Below are 15404 nucleotides of genomic sequence, written 5' to 3' on the forward strand. Positions count from 1 at the left end.
TTTGATCGACAGCTGGAAGAGCCAATAGCTTCCGCTGCTGTCTCCGGGGCCTGTGAGAGAGGAGAATGAGAACCAGCGATACTGCAGATGGGCACAGCGCTGGATTGATACAGGACTCAGGTACGTATTTGGGGGGGGGGGGCGGCTGGAACAACTAGTGATTTTTTTTACCTTAATGCAGGTAATAAATTAGGGTAAAAAAAAACAATCCTTCTACCTTTCTACCTTTAGTACCATACTAAGCAGACCTGGACAATAACAAGCTCTACCTGAACTCTAATCCACCGCTTCAAAAAAAACATTTCATAACCAATTGTCTGGCATTTGTCCCACAACCTTTGAACGTTTAGAAATTTACATAGGCAGGAAAGTCAGAACAGAAGGGTGTCTGATTACAGTATAGATGCATTTGAGTTGTTTTTAATACCTTTTAGAAGCTGTAGCAATGTACCAGACAGATTTCGAGGAGCGGTGTGTTTCTGTTCAAGCTGGTACTGAGAAGTAAACTCCTCAAGCCAACGAATAAATGAAGGACAAGCAGACAAACCTTGCAGCAAGGAATTCATGAAACAAGTGTTCCCCAAATTTAGTAACCCTGGCACCAGTCCTATAAATTAGAATACAAAAAGAAAGATACATGTACTTGTTTCATATGGTACTAAGAATATAAATATATTTGATAAATCAATCGCTTTAACCACTTCAATACCAGGCACTTAGACACCTTCCTGCCTAAGCCAATTTTCAGCTTTCAGAGCTGTCGCAATTTGAGTTCCCACAAATAGAGCTTTCTTTTGGTGGTATTTGATCACCTCTGCGTTTTTTATTTTTTGCGCAACAAATAAAAAAAGACCAAAAATTTTGAAAAAAAAACAAGTTTTTCTTTGTTTCTGTTAAAATTTTTTGTAAATAAGTAAGTTTTCTTCTTCAATGACAGGCACTGATATGGCTGCACTGACGGGCACTGATAAGGCAGCACTGACGGGCACCGATGAGGTGGCACTGACGATGGGCACTTATGGGCAATGATAGGTGGCACTGATGGGCACTTATGGGTGGCACTGATGGGCACTTATGGGTGGCACGGATGAACACTGATGGACACTGATGGGTGACACTGATGACACTGATGGGTGGCATTGCCGGGCATCACTGATGTTATGTCTTATGTAATAGTGCCAGTCAGTGCCCATTTGTGGGCACAGATTGACACAGACTGGGCATAATTTGCACATGTGGATGGCCATGGGGTACATACTTGGCCATCCAAATGTTGCCCCCTTCCCTGGTGGTCCTGGCGGCTTCCTTGGTGATCTAATTTGGGCATCCGAGGGGGGGCTGCGCTGATAAACAATCAGCGCAGACCCCCCCCGGTCAGGAGAGCCGCCGATCAGCTCTCCTCTACTCCCCGTCTGTCAGACGCGAGTGAGGAAAAGATGATCAACGGCTTTTCCTGTTGACATCGTGATCAGCAGTGATTGGACACGGCTGATCACGTGGTAAAGAGCCTTCGCCGGAGGCTCTTTACCAAGATCGGTGTAGCGGTGTGTCATACTGACACACCGCACCACCGATCGCCACGATGCGCGCCCCCACGGGCGAGCGGCGGCTGTTATCCTGATGGACGTCATATGACACCCAGTCAGGATAACTGAACCACCACCCGACCGTCATTTTGCTATAGGCCGGGCGGGAAGTGGTTAAAGAGAAGCTGGCAGAATAGAAATATAGAAAATTACATTACTAACTTGTATTTGAAGGTACGCACTGCAGGACTGTTCTTTTCAATGAAGGTTTAACCCTGAGACCAGACCCCAATAACAAAGCACATTTAGTTTTAGGGATAAGGGGAGGGTGCACACAGGGAGGTTTGCAAGGCCACAGCCATTGTGGTGTGCTGTGCTAGGCAACCTATTAAAAATGAATGCGCTAATCACACCTTAACGCTTGCAAAAAAAAAAAAAAGTTGCTGTTTACACTTTATGCAACACAGTGCAATACACAGAACACAGTGAGTTGTGATGTGCTGCAGTGGTTTGTTTAGGTGCATTAGAGCACCATTCAGAATGACTGCCACTGCCAGTGTAACCAACACACATAACGTGCCTTATGAAAATGACCTGGTAGAAACATGCCTTAAAGGGATTGTAAAGTCTCTTTTTTTTTAAATAACAAAACATGTTATACTTACCTGCTCTATGCAGTTGGTTTTGCACAGAACAGCCTGGATCCTCCTCTGCTCGGGTGCCTCTTTGTTGCTCCTGGCCCCTCCCTCCTGTCGAGTTCCCCCACAGCAAACAGCTGGCTATGGGGGCATCCGAGCAGAGTTGCAGCTCCGTGTGCCCATTCAGTCACGGACTTCCGTTTGGCCCCACCCCCTCTCTCTCGATTGGCTAAATGACTTTGATCGACAGCCTTTTTCATTCTATGTTTAATACTACAACACCTCTACTTTAATTTGTAGCCATCTATGACTTTTAACTCTGTAAAAATAATTCAAACAGTAAATATGGCAACACAAGGTGTGCTACAAAAATTTAAAATTTCAAGATTGTTTAATTGGCTATTTTTCCCATAAGTCCTTAGAGAGCATGGAGAGCTTAACAACGAGGCTGAATTCTGGGAGCCGTGACATCAAACTGTCCACTTTCATTGCTCATCTGTTTATGCTCCCAGGGAGCAGAGTGAAAAAAGGTATTTACGTGTATCTTTTTTGCCAACAGTATACAACATAGGTAGGAGGAGGGAGGCAACTATTTTAAAGCATACTAAACTGTACACATAAATTTAAGATCATCTGTACATGAAAGGTCTACCACCAGGTAAAAAAAAAAAAAAAAAAAAAAAAAAAAAAAAAAAAAAAAGGAAGAAGAAGAGGAGGAAGATACCTTTAACCACTTCAGTCCTAAAGTGGTCAACTAACCAAATTCAACAACTCTTAAAGCAGTATTAAATTTAAAAGCAAACATTTATTATATTGAAGCATACAATTTCTTAGGTGTGAGGACTACATTCCCTTTTCCGAATTTCTTCTATTTTCACCTGGTGACCCAGGCAGTAAATCTGTTGTTGTTTAAAAGAACAAGCTCTCCAGCAGAATGTATCAGTTAAAGAGTTGAGACAAACCATTTTATGCTAGCATGGGTGCTTAAAATGATCAGTTTTTATTTGTGTTAAACCTTTATCCCAAAAGGAAAAATGGAATTGCTCTAACTGCTTATATAGTGTTAGCTGCTAATACATCTAACACTCCCCTCCGAACTGATGTTAATGCTCATAGGTGTCCCCGTGCTCCTTCATCCAAAGTAGGGGCACTCTAATACTGGAGGCGTTCTACTGGCCAGATCACCAGATAAAAAGACGGCAAAAACAAATGCAGCCACCGCATCTATTGACTGATAAGCTGCAATATATAAAATTTTGGGTTTAAGAGATTTTATAAAATGTAGTGTATGGCCCCTTTTACACGGGCGGCTGTTCTGCCGCTGTTAAAAGCATGTTTTGTTATTTTGAAATTCAGAATCCTGGCACAGGGTTCACTTGCAGTTGTACATTGCGATTAGCTGCGTTTACATGCGGCTGCGTTTAGCTGTGTTTGGAACATTTTTGCCATTTCTGATGTGCTTCCTGTTGTTTTTCTTTCCTTGTTGCCGCTGCTATCTGCAGGAGAAATAGTACACTGCGATTACCTTCAGTTATGTGCAGATAGCTGCGCTAAATCGTTCCTGGATGCAGTCAACTTTATTTTTTCTATCTGCACAAAACCGCATGTAACAAAACCGTCACTAAAGTGTGTGAATGGGGCCATAGGAAAGTATTGTGTGCATTTAGCTGCGGTAGATAACTTCATCTGTCCGCAGCTAAAAGCACAATTCTATCCGCCCGTGTGAAAGGGGCCTAATATTACATTTATCAATATCTGTTTCTATGGGCAACATGAGCTAAATTAGCTAGAATTTAATTTCTACCTTTTTTGTGTTTCTTTCTGTCTGTGATTGGACCCCACAAGACATATATTCCAGCTGCAAGGGCTGCAGCAAAGCCACCAATCATACCCCAGTTCTTCATCATTTTACACCTGGCAGAGAAAAGAAAATGAATAATGGAAACCATTAAAGCTGAACTCTACACAAATATAAAAGACACAAATGTATGCTGCAAACTAGCTTCTTGGCAGGATAAGGCTAATCACTCACAATGGGAGCCTTCTGACCAGACTTGAGTGGCACCACTCATGGCCTACCAGTATGGCATTTAAGCTAAGCACATTTTTTCTAAGCTGCAGTGTTTTTTAACCTCCTGGGCCCCTTGTCTGTATAGTTAACTTTTTCAAAAGGATAACTTAGCCTTTAAACCCCTTCACTTGTGCTCCACTTTAAATCTTAGGTGGCCGAACCATTTTTGCAATATTTCAATTTCTTTTTTTTTTTTTTTTCTCCACCTACAGTTTTTAGAATTGGTAAAAAACCTCCCACTAAACCATTTTTTGAGCACACGGGACTGGTAGAAAAAAAAAAGAAGATGGTACTACTGATTTTGAAAGTCATATGATAGTTGCGTAAATGTTTACCAAATTGATATTTTCAATGAAAATACTCTAAAACAATTTCTAATGCAAACAAACATAAAATAACTTACTAAGCTCCTACTAAATCTAGAACATAAACTTGTATTCTGTTAAAAAATAAGAAATAATTGTAATTCTTTTTTTTAATTGTGTCTTTTTGTGAAATAGTGAAAATTAAATGTACTGTAAATATGTAACTAACACTATAAATCTGGATGTGGCTTCATGCCTTGTGGTAATGTCAAACCACAGTGCCATGTGTGCTATGTGTTGGTATGCATTGTGATAAAATGACCCAGGCATACGTTTTAACCCAATGCAGTGTGTTACAACATGCGGCAATATGTGTCAACATGTCCCAATGTTGCTGCTGCAGATGTTGAATTAAAGGGGTTGTAAAGGTAAAAAATGTTTCACCTTAATGCATTCTATGCATTAAGGTGAAAAAACTTCCGACAATACCGCCGCCCCCAGCCCCCCCCCCCGTTTTACTTACCTGAGCCCCCGAAAGTCCAGCGCTCACCCCCGACATCCTCTTCGTTGATCAGCCTGACCGCTGAGTGGCTGGATTGAAAGCAGCGCAGCCATTGGCTCGCACTGCTGTCAATCACATCCAATGACGCGGCACACTGGGGGGCGGGGCCGAGTGATACAGTCAGCGGCTACGGCCGCCGGTTGTATCACGGGAGCGCGCCCGCAAGAACTCTCACCACCATGCGAGGGACCCCAGAAGACCAGGTTCGGGGGCCACTCTCTGCAAAACGAGCTGCACAGTGGGAGGTAGGTATAACATGTTTGTTATTTAAAAAAAAATACATTTTTACCTTTAGTGTTCCTTTAATGTCATTTAAAAAAAAAAACATAAATAAGCAGTGCAAAGATTTGTAACAATGCAGGACGCAATGCAGCACATTCTCACAACGCACACTAGCGTGTGCATTATGTGCACCATAACGTGTGTCTGCTGGTGTGAACAGGCCCCTTACTGTATTGGTGCACCAATACACAAAATATGCATTGCCACAATGTGTGTAATGCACGTGTGTGTGTTTGTTTTGGCTGTAGGCATACACAGGGTGCATAATATTTTTGGACACAGGCACAATTTTGGACTTTTCAGGTATTTAACAAAAGATATTTAAGCTATAGTTATATAATGGATATGGGCTGAACGTGCACACTCTCAGATTTAATTTGTGGGTATGTACATACAAATCAGAGGAAGGGTTTAGGGCAGGGATTTCAAACTACGGCCCTCCAGTTGTTCAGGAACTACAATTCCCACCATGCCTAGTCATGTCTGTGAATGTCAGAGTTTTGCAATGCCTCATGGGATGTGTAGTTCCGCAACAGCTGGAGAGCCGTAGTTTGAAGATTCCTGGTTTAGGGCTTACAGCTCTTAAGAATTGCCATCCCCCTTTTTTAAGGGACCAAAAGTAATTGGACAATTGAATCAAAAACTGTTTCAAGGCCAGGTGTGGGCTACCCCTTCGTTATTTCTTCATCAATTAAGCAGGTAAAAGGTCTGGAGTTGATTCTAAGTGTGGTATTTGCATTTGGAATCTATTGTGGTGAACATACATCATGCGTTCCAAAGAGTTGTCCATGCAAGTGAAACAGGCCATTATAATGCCCTGTATACACGATAGGATTTTTCGACAAAAAAATCCATGTTTTTTTCCGACGGATGTTGGCTCAAACTTGTCTTGCATACACGCGGTCACACAAATCTTGTCGGAAATTCCGAACATCAAGAACGTGGTGATGTACAACATGTACGACGAGCCAAAAAAAGTTCAATAGCCAGTGCGGCTCTTCTGCTTGATTCCGAGCATGCGTGGAACTTTGTGTGTCGGATTGTGTACACACGATCGGAATTTCCGACAACGGATTTTGTTGTCGGAACATTTGAGATCCAGATCTCAAATTTTGTGTGTCAGAAATTCCGATGGAAAATGTCCGATGGAGCCTACACACGGTCGGAATTTCTGACAACAAGCTCCCATCGAACATTTTCCGTCGGAAAAGCCGACTGTGTGTACGGGGCATTAGGCTTCAAAAATGAAACAAATCCATCAGAGAGATAGCAGCAACATTAGGAGTGGCCAAATCAACAGTTTTGTACATTCTGAGGAAAGAACAACGCACTGGTGAGCTCAGCAACATAAAAAGGCCTGGACGTCCACGAAACAACCACAACTGTGGTGGATGATCGCAGGATCCTCACTATGGTAAAGAAAAACCCATTCACAACATCCAGACAAGTGAAGGACACTCTCCAGGAGGTGGGCGTATCATTGTCAAAGTCTACAATCAAGAGACAACGTCACAAGAGCAAATACAGAGGGTTCACCACAAGGTGCAAACCATTCATAAGCCTGAAGAATAGAAAAGCCAAATTAGACTTTGCCAAAAAAAACATCTAAAAAAGCCAGACCAGTTCTGGAAAAGCATTCTGTACCAGAATGATGGGAAGATAAAAAGTGTGGAGAAGGCTTGGAACAGCTCATGATCAAAAGCACACAATGTCATCTGTAAAACATGGTGGAGGCAGTGTGATGGCATGGGCATGCATGGCTTGCAGTGGTACTGGGTCAATTGTGTTAATTGATGATGTGACAGAAGACAGAAGCAGTTGAATGATTTCTGCAGTGTTTAGAGAGATACTATATGTGTATAAGCTGTCACCACAGGATGGTACTGTGGACAGCGTAGTAGAATATGCCATGTCCCATAATTTGAGTAAAAAAAATAGGGTTTGAAAATAATGGACTTTATAAGCATACTTAAAGGAGAAGTCCAGCCTAAGCTTGTTTGGCTGGGCTTCTCCTATGGATCACAAAAGTGCAATTTGTTTTGCACGCCTGTGACCCGTTTTCAGCAGAGAGCGGCTGACGTCACAGAAATCAGTCCAGGCACCGCGTCATCCCGACCATGGGGGTCTGGATCAGCCAGGTGCCTGGACTGATACCCATCTTAGCCTCTGAGTGAGTCGCTGAGAGCTTCAGACGGCAGCTCCCCACCCATCTACAGCTCAGCGCTCCAGTGAGTGTGGAGGAGCAGAGCCAAGAGCTGCTAATTGACAGTCAGCAGCTCTCTGCTCAGGGAGCTATGAGAACCAAGCCATCGGGGATGTTCGATCGCTTGGTTCTCAGTGTAGAGGTGCCGGAGGATCGATGCTGCATCCACCTAGGTAAGTATGGAGGGAAAACCCCCAAACCCATACTTCGTTTTTAAAAGGGTATCACAAAGTTCATTTGAATTTATGACAAAAATGTAGACAGACACTTGATAAAATACATATAAATCGGTAAGAGTAATTAAAACCTTCTCCCAGGTCTGCCGTCTATCCAGAGTCCAAATGGGTTTAATGGATACACTGGGCCCGGGACCTAGAAAGATTCTGAGTGCGGCAATCAACCCAAAACAACAGCATATGTGGTAACCTGAATAGGTAAATTCCAAAAAATAGTTAATGATGGGTAACAGTAGCCGACTCAGGAGGTGTCATATCTGCTTCTCAAGGTACAAGTAGCGTGCTCGACTAGTTTCGACAGACTCTGATGAGATGGCAGGGCCATGCAAGGGAGAGTAAGGGGTCACACTGCAGACCTGGGCCAACCCCAGGATCTATGATGAGAGGATTTCTTTCTAGGTCCCCCTAGTGTATCCATTGAACCCGTTCGGACTCTGGATAGATGGCAGACCTGGGAGAAGGTTTTAATCACTCTCACTGATTTATATGTATTTTATCAAGTGTCTTTCTATGTTTTTGTTATAAATTCAAATAAACTTTGTGATACCTTTTTTAAGTATGCCTATAAAGTACATTCTTTTCAAACCCTAGTTCTTTAGGCTCCTTTCACACTGGGGCGGTTTGCAGGCGTTATTGCGCTAAAAATAGCGCCTGCAAACCGCCCCTAAACAGCCTCCGCTGTTTGTTCAGTGTGAAAGCCCGAGGGCTTTCACACTGAAGCGGTGCGCTGGCAGGAGAAGAAAAAATCTCCTGCCAGCCACATCTTTGGAGCGGTGAAGGAGCGGTGTATTCACCGCTCCTGCCCATTGAAATCAATGGGACAGCGCGGCTATACCGCGGTAATACGAGGGGTTTTAACCCTTTTTCGGCCGCCAGCGGAGGGTTAAAACCGCACCGCTAGCGGCCGAATACCGCGGTAAAACAGCGCTAAAAATAGCGCTGTTTTACCGCCGACGCCCCCTACCGCCCCAGTGTGAAAGGGGCCTTAGGGATATACTGCAGGCCAGATTCAGCCAAATGCAGCAAAGTTGATTGGACGGCGCTTCACAGTACAGATGGACAATGATCCAAAACACACTGCAAAATCAACCCAGGAGCTTTTGAAGGAAAATAAGTGGAATATTCTGCAATGGTTGAGTCATTCAGCTGATCGCAACCCAATTGAGCATGCATTTCACTTGCTGAAGGCAAAACTAAAGACAGAAAGACCCACAAAAAAATAACAACTGAAGACAGCTGCAGTTAGAGCCTGGGAAAGCATCAGAAAGGAGGAAACACGGTCTTTGGGAATGTTCATGGGTTCCAGACTTCAGGCAGTCATTGCCAGTAAAGGATTCTCAACAAAATATTAAAAAATGAAAATTTTATTTATGATTATATTAATTTGTCCAATTACATTTGAGCCCCTGGAAATGGGGGGACTGTGTATAAAAATGGCTGCAGCTCCTAAAATTTTTCCTTGATATTTGTGTTCAAATATTATGTTCAAAATAATGTTGAATTAAAGCTGAAAGTCTGCACTTCAAGTTAATTTGGATTGTTTCATTTAAATTTTATTCTAGAGGCATACAGAGCCAAAAGTATGAAAAATTGTGCCCGTGTCCAAATATATATGGACCTAACTGTATGTGGGTAGTAGGTAGGAAGTAGGTGCCAATTATGCCAAGCTGTTGCACAATTGTGTTTTTGGGGAACTGCTCTTCTCTGCTGAAAGCGTGCTCACTGCATGCTCCCAGCACAGTGACTAAGCTGTCACAGACAACTCTCAATCATTGTTTATCGTCAGGAGCTTCCGATCAAATGACCATTGTGACAGCCAATCACACGATCAGGGAGCCCGCCTCCTAACATTTAGAATCTCCTAAAATGGAACTTTAGTCAGAAAAGGAAGTCCGGGTAGATGACTTCAGGCTGGCCCCTTTTACAAGTATAGCTATGTAAAACATTAAAAATAAGTGCCTATACTATTTAAAATCCAGCAATACACTGTCTCACCCTGCTCTGGACATGCTCAGTTGCTCTCCATTTTTAGGCACTACCGAATTTGTAGAAGCCGATCAGCTGATTGGCTTAAGGCGGAATTAAACCCTCCTATCTTTTACAGTCAAGGAAGCTGCTTCTCTTTAATCTGCAACTGCCATGGTGCTGCACATGTGATCATGACACCAGCCATTTGATGGTTTGACAGTTTGGTTAAGGAAACAAACAAAATGTGACAGTTGGCAATCCCGCCATTCTAGGAATAGAACTATTTTTAAACTGTTATATCCATGGGTTTAGTTCTACTTTATGATTTATTTCTGCTCAGAGGCTCTGGGCTTAAAGAGTAACTCTACTTTTGTTGAGAAAAAAAACATTCCCCTCTGGGTGATCTATGTGCATTGCAAGGATTTTAACAAACTTTGTTGCAGATTGCTACCTTTTGTTATTCTGAAGAAATCACTGTTTGTTCCTCTGCACCCATGTGCTGACTGAGTCTAAGGGCTCATTCACATCATACGTGCATGGAAACTGATGAAAAACCAACATCAGTTACCATGCGCATCATTTATGTGCCTATTCACACCAATGTTGATGTCATGTCAGTTTTTTTCCCGTGCAGAAAAAATCCATACATAATACCAGTGTTGTGGTGTGAACAGGACACATAGAGAACAATTGTTTTTTTTGTGCCTTTGCAGACCGCATGCAGCAAAGCTGACGTCTCTGCACCATGGAGTCAACGAGGCCTAATGGGAGTGGTTTCATAATTATCAACCAGCTGCTGCAGAATCAAGCCTCTAATGAGGAAAGTTGCAGGGTCTGCATCCCTTTAGACCTTATTTCCTATTGAGAGTATTGCGCCAAAGAATTACATTTTTGTTGCAGGGGATGCCAAAAATCTGAAATTAATCTTAGTGTAGACTTCTGGGTAAATCAGTGAGCCAATCACACAAGCAGGAAATTATGTTTCTGGGGGGCGTTCTGTAAACATTCTGTGTACTGAACACCTCCAGGTAGCCATATTGCATTGCAATTTACTGAAAATTACAGAGCTGCAGTTTGAAAAGGAAAGGTAATTTTTATTAACATTTAATTACAATATAACTTGTATCGCAATTGTATATGCTATATTTATATTTTTTGCTGTTTTTTTCCCATGAAAGTGGAGTTACCCTTTAAGCAAAATGGCACCCTCCAGGAAGAAGAAAGAGAAGCAATGCCAGAGGTAATTTACAGCACACACTCATTTTGGTAGCATAATTATTAATGTGGAATGTATGCTCCTTAATAAAGAACATTATATTTATCAAATTGTTATGGTTGCTAAAGGTATGTTAAAGGTCAACTTTAAAGTGGAAGTCCTGAAATCTAAAATCAGCTGCCAGGCAGGGTTTTTATAACAGAAGAGACCCTAGAGGTCTTTTCTTTCATAAATGTCCCCCTGCCTGTCAGTGGGTAATGTGATCTGAGCCACACATGGGCATTTATGGCCTGCTCTCTGTGCTGCGGCGATGTGACTTCTGTGCACATATGCGGGAGTGACGTCACCTGTGGCAAGCCCATTCAAGTGGCTGAAGATAGGGAACCCGGAAGGAAGACTAGGTGAAGATAGAAGCCATGGGAAACCAGCGAGAGACGTGACAGTGCAGCGCTGGAGGATTCTGTCTGCAGGTAAGTCGGTCACAATGTACTAGTATGCAGTGCATTATGACCTAAACCTGCACGGGGGACCATTCTTTATAATAATGAACAAGACTTTACTACTGCTTTAAAAGGCTGCACGCACGTTAATGTGTGTTCTTATAGAGGATAATACTGTGCATAGTCCCACATTACACAGATGTGAAGAGATTTTTAATTATTTTAACATTTTTTTTATTTTGTACTATTTCAGTATTTAGAAATAAACACCAGGTGACCAAAACTGATCACCCTGATGTTCTCTCAGGACAGGCAAAGGATTGGTAAATATAACAATTATATTTATCAATCCTTTGCTTTGGACATCTTGAAGGATCAAATCCTTTTCCTGGGCACCTGCAGAGTTTTACCCTGCACAGCCCTTGACTCCACTGCTACTGGAGGTGATGGGGAAAACAAAGTGGAGACAGCAGTCTGTGCAAGGGGTGTAGAATGGAGCAGTATGCTGGCACCCACCTGTCAATGTATTCTCTCTCTGGGTGCTCAAGAGATGCAGAATAGAGCAGTATGCTGCCACCCACCTGTCAATGTATTCTCTCCCTGGGTGTCCAAGAGATGCAGAATGGAGCAGTATGCTGGCACCCACCTGTCGATGTATTCTCTCCCTGGGTGTCCAAGAGATGCAGAATGGAGCAGTATGCTGGCACCCACCTGTCGATGTATTCTCCCACTGGGCTTCCCTGATACAGAATAGTAAGAGAAACAGGCTGGGTGCTGAGATGTAGAATTTAGTTTCTGGCCACCAATGCCCAGTGGGGTGGATCCATGTTGATGCAGTGGGATTTCTCAGTGGGAGTTGCGGAGGGCGTGCTCACTTTTTTAATGAATTGCTCTAATTTAATAAGCAGGATTTCAGTTCAGTTCTGCTATATGTTCCTAGTCAGCTGGAAGTGGTTCTGTACCATATAAATTGCAAAAATAAAGATATAATTAAAAAATCCCCTCAAAATATGTGTTTATTGAAAACGATCACAGCATCAGAAAGAGGTTGCTATACCCTACAAAGATACCCCCCCCCAACAAAAAAAACCCAACCCACACACCTCCCACCCACATACCCACACCCTTCCGCTAAAAAAAGATAACCCCAGCACTAAATACCCTAGATGAAGCCTAGAGCATTTTTGTACGGATTATGATTTTTATGACTGCATAATATTCCCGGTATGCATTATTTTTGATAACTAATATTTTAATGTGTACAGTGCACTAATAATATGATGGAATCCCCTAATTTATGTACTTTAGAGAGGGCTCCTATATGGATTGTCACTTTAGAAAATCAATGGGCTGTGCCTTGATTCACTATAACTTAGAGACAGGAAGAGAGCCTGTATGTTCTGACGAAGTTCTGGTTAGGAACGAAACATGTAGACAAGGGACAGATCCCCTGATGCACCGCATGCTGTTTACCTGAACTCTGCTTCAACTTCCCCATTTGGGAACCGGCAGGAACTCACATCTTTGAGCTGATTCCACTGACAACGTACATGGGATTATAACATGCTCTTAACCATCTGCAAGTTGATACCGATTTGGGACACCTGCCTGCACCAGTGTGCTGTGTGAATCACTGCTACTTCCCTGCCTGCATATTTTGAGATTTCAGCAGGACATACCTTCATAGCGCACACAGAGGAATTGTTAGACGGCAGGTACGGGACAGTGAGTATATGACAACCTGAACACTGGTCACATCGGCATCACCATGTGAGTACCCAGATTGTTGGGACCCAGTGACAGCACTAGCCGGACCACATGCAGTATGAGAAATCTTTTGTCATCTTTTATATTGGCTCACATAGATCCCATCTGTCCGCTTTCACTTCATCCTTGCTGTATCTCTCGGACAACTCTAGGTGTGGAGTAGTTGGCAGTGCACACAGCCCTTGGTGCAGTCCATCTACTTTTACGCAGTAACGAAACAGCAGGCCTATGGAATTTCCTTCATTGTTCCCACCTTTGGAGAGAGCCTTATCTAATATTCATCACATCCCATATACAAGGATTGTCATTTTTCATCACAAGCTCATCCATATTGATACAGCTGTCTAGCAGTGTTTTTCATACTGGCTCTTAGATATTCCTGATTTTTGGTTCTGCTACGTTTGCTCATTGTGGCCTTAAGGTGCAGTGTCACCACCTTCGAGACTCTGTATTGCCAGTATACCCATGACACGGACCGTGGTCCATCCAGCATGCAGGAGCGGATTCTAGGGGATCCATCTTGTAGTGTGGGTTGTGGTTGCACTGTCCTAGCTCTCTAGGAGGGCTGCTCTGGGCTTCATCTTGGGGATTTAGTGTTGGGGTTATATCTTTTTTTTTAGTGGGAGGTGTGTGGGTTGGGTTTTTTGTTGGGGGATTTCCATATAGCTTTTCATTGATTAGGCTCCCATTACCCTAGGGTTCTTTTTGTATGGGAAGTGGTTCTGTGCCACTGTATCCTCTCCCCAGACTGACAAGAATACTGTCCAAAGGTGTCACTTTTGCTCTTCCAGAGGACGTGTTACTGGCCAGATCACTGGGTGATAATAAAGGGGGGAAAAAGCCACCAATTTTACTTCTCTGACCGGGAGTAAGCTTACCGCCCTCTGAAAAGCAATCTGAAATGGATCATTTTTCAGGGGGCAGTATAGCAGCTGTTGGCATGCATTTAGGAAGTGTTATTGCCACCTCCTGACCTTTTTGTTGTTTAACTTTTTTTATTGCCAAACTGCAATTTTACATTGTGCCGCGAGTACAAGCTAAGCGTTTGGCTCAAGGTTGCGGCGCGGCTCCTATCAATTTTAATGGGCGAGTTTGCCAGGCGGTGAGAACCATCATTGGGCTATGCAGTGTGGCTGGTTTTTGTTCAGAACTAAACCTTGATTTGGAGACCCAGACTAGTTCAGACACAACAAAAGTCTCCTATATCCCTCAGCCCAAACGAGCCTCCCCTGTGCCCATGTCAGGCACTCTACCCATGACAAACACTAGCAGTGGAGAGGTCACAGTGTAATCACAGGGTTCATATGGAGTGACTAGGAAGTGCTCGGCCTACACAGCCTTCCCATAATAAACCACACAGCCAACACTCTGCAGAGTCTAGTCCCAGCCCAAGCCCACATGCCGCCAGTCCTAACCTGGTTCCGGCTCCTCTGCGTAATGACACCCCGATTGTCGGTTCCGAGGCCCGAGCCGAGCCTCTGAGCATCACGCCCAGCTCCAATACCGCAAAGCGGAACCAATAATCCTGCTTCCTGTTCCCGCGAGACGCTGAATTCGAAGCACAGGGGGGAAAGCGTACGGAGAGCAAATGTGTTCCGGTGTGCTGAGATGTTGCCATGGAAACCATTCTTTTTCTTTTTGCAAATATCAAGCTATTAAAGTACCCCGTTTGTGACACATAGGGATGGTACTTATAACTGTGTAGGGCTAGGACAAAAAAAGTGTTGCACGATTGCTTATTCTACATGGAAACTCTGTGGGAAACAAAAATTCAAGGGTTCAAAGTAGCAGTATAAGCAAATGATTTTATTTTATTTTGGATAGTGTGTGGGAGAGATTTATTTTTGCCATCTGTGTTCCATTGGGGAGATTTCCTTTCCCTTCCTGTCTCATAACCAAAGCAGGAAGTGAGAGGAAGTCCCCCCAAAATGTAGCAACCCATAGCTCCCAAAACCCAACTGTCCCTGATTTCAAAGGGACTGTCCCCGATTTGGAACAAATTCCCTCTGTCCCTCTTTCTTCCTCATTTGTCCCTCATTTTGGTCTGATCTACAGCCTGCAAAAACTCATTTCAGGGAGGTGGGCGTGGCTTAAACCATGCTACATATTGGGCGTGGTTTAAACGGGGTGTGGTTTTTTTTTTTAGACCCCTTTCACACTGTGCCGCCACCGGCGTCAGCGGTAAATCAG

General features: G+C 43.4%; 1 protein-coding gene across 3 annotated transcripts in view; it reads right to left on the minus strand.

Annotated features, from left to right (window-relative positions):
- Nucleotides 1-14783, minus strand: part of USP30 (ubiquitin specific peptidase 30) — a 51224-nt gene extending 36441 nt beyond the window's left edge. Inside the window, exons 1-4 of one of the 3 annotated variants that reach the window (XM_073629953.1) lie at nucleotides 14630-14748; nucleotides 12094-12403; nucleotides 3969-4078; nucleotides 428-607 (exon numbers count right to left, since the gene is read on the minus strand). In XM_073629953.1, coding sequence (XP_073486054.1) covers nucleotides 428-607; nucleotides 3969-4071 — 283 coding nt within the window. In that variant the 5' untranslated portion in view covers nucleotides 4072-4078; nucleotides 12094-12403; nucleotides 14630-14748. Of the gene's footprint in view, nucleotides 1-427; nucleotides 608-3968; nucleotides 4079-12028; nucleotides 12404-14629 lie in introns of those variants that run through there. The other 2 variants (XM_073629961.1, XM_073629943.1) reach the window with 2 other exon arrangements.
- Nucleotides 14784-15404: the final 621 nt, after the last annotated feature.

This window comes from Aquarana catesbeiana, linkage group LG01, assembly GCF_042186555.1.
Source record: "Aquarana catesbeiana isolate 2022-GZ linkage group LG01, ASM4218655v1, whole genome shotgun sequence".
NCBI classification, from domain to species: domain Eukaryota; kingdom Metazoa; phylum Chordata; class Amphibia; order Anura; family Ranidae; genus Aquarana; species Aquarana catesbeiana.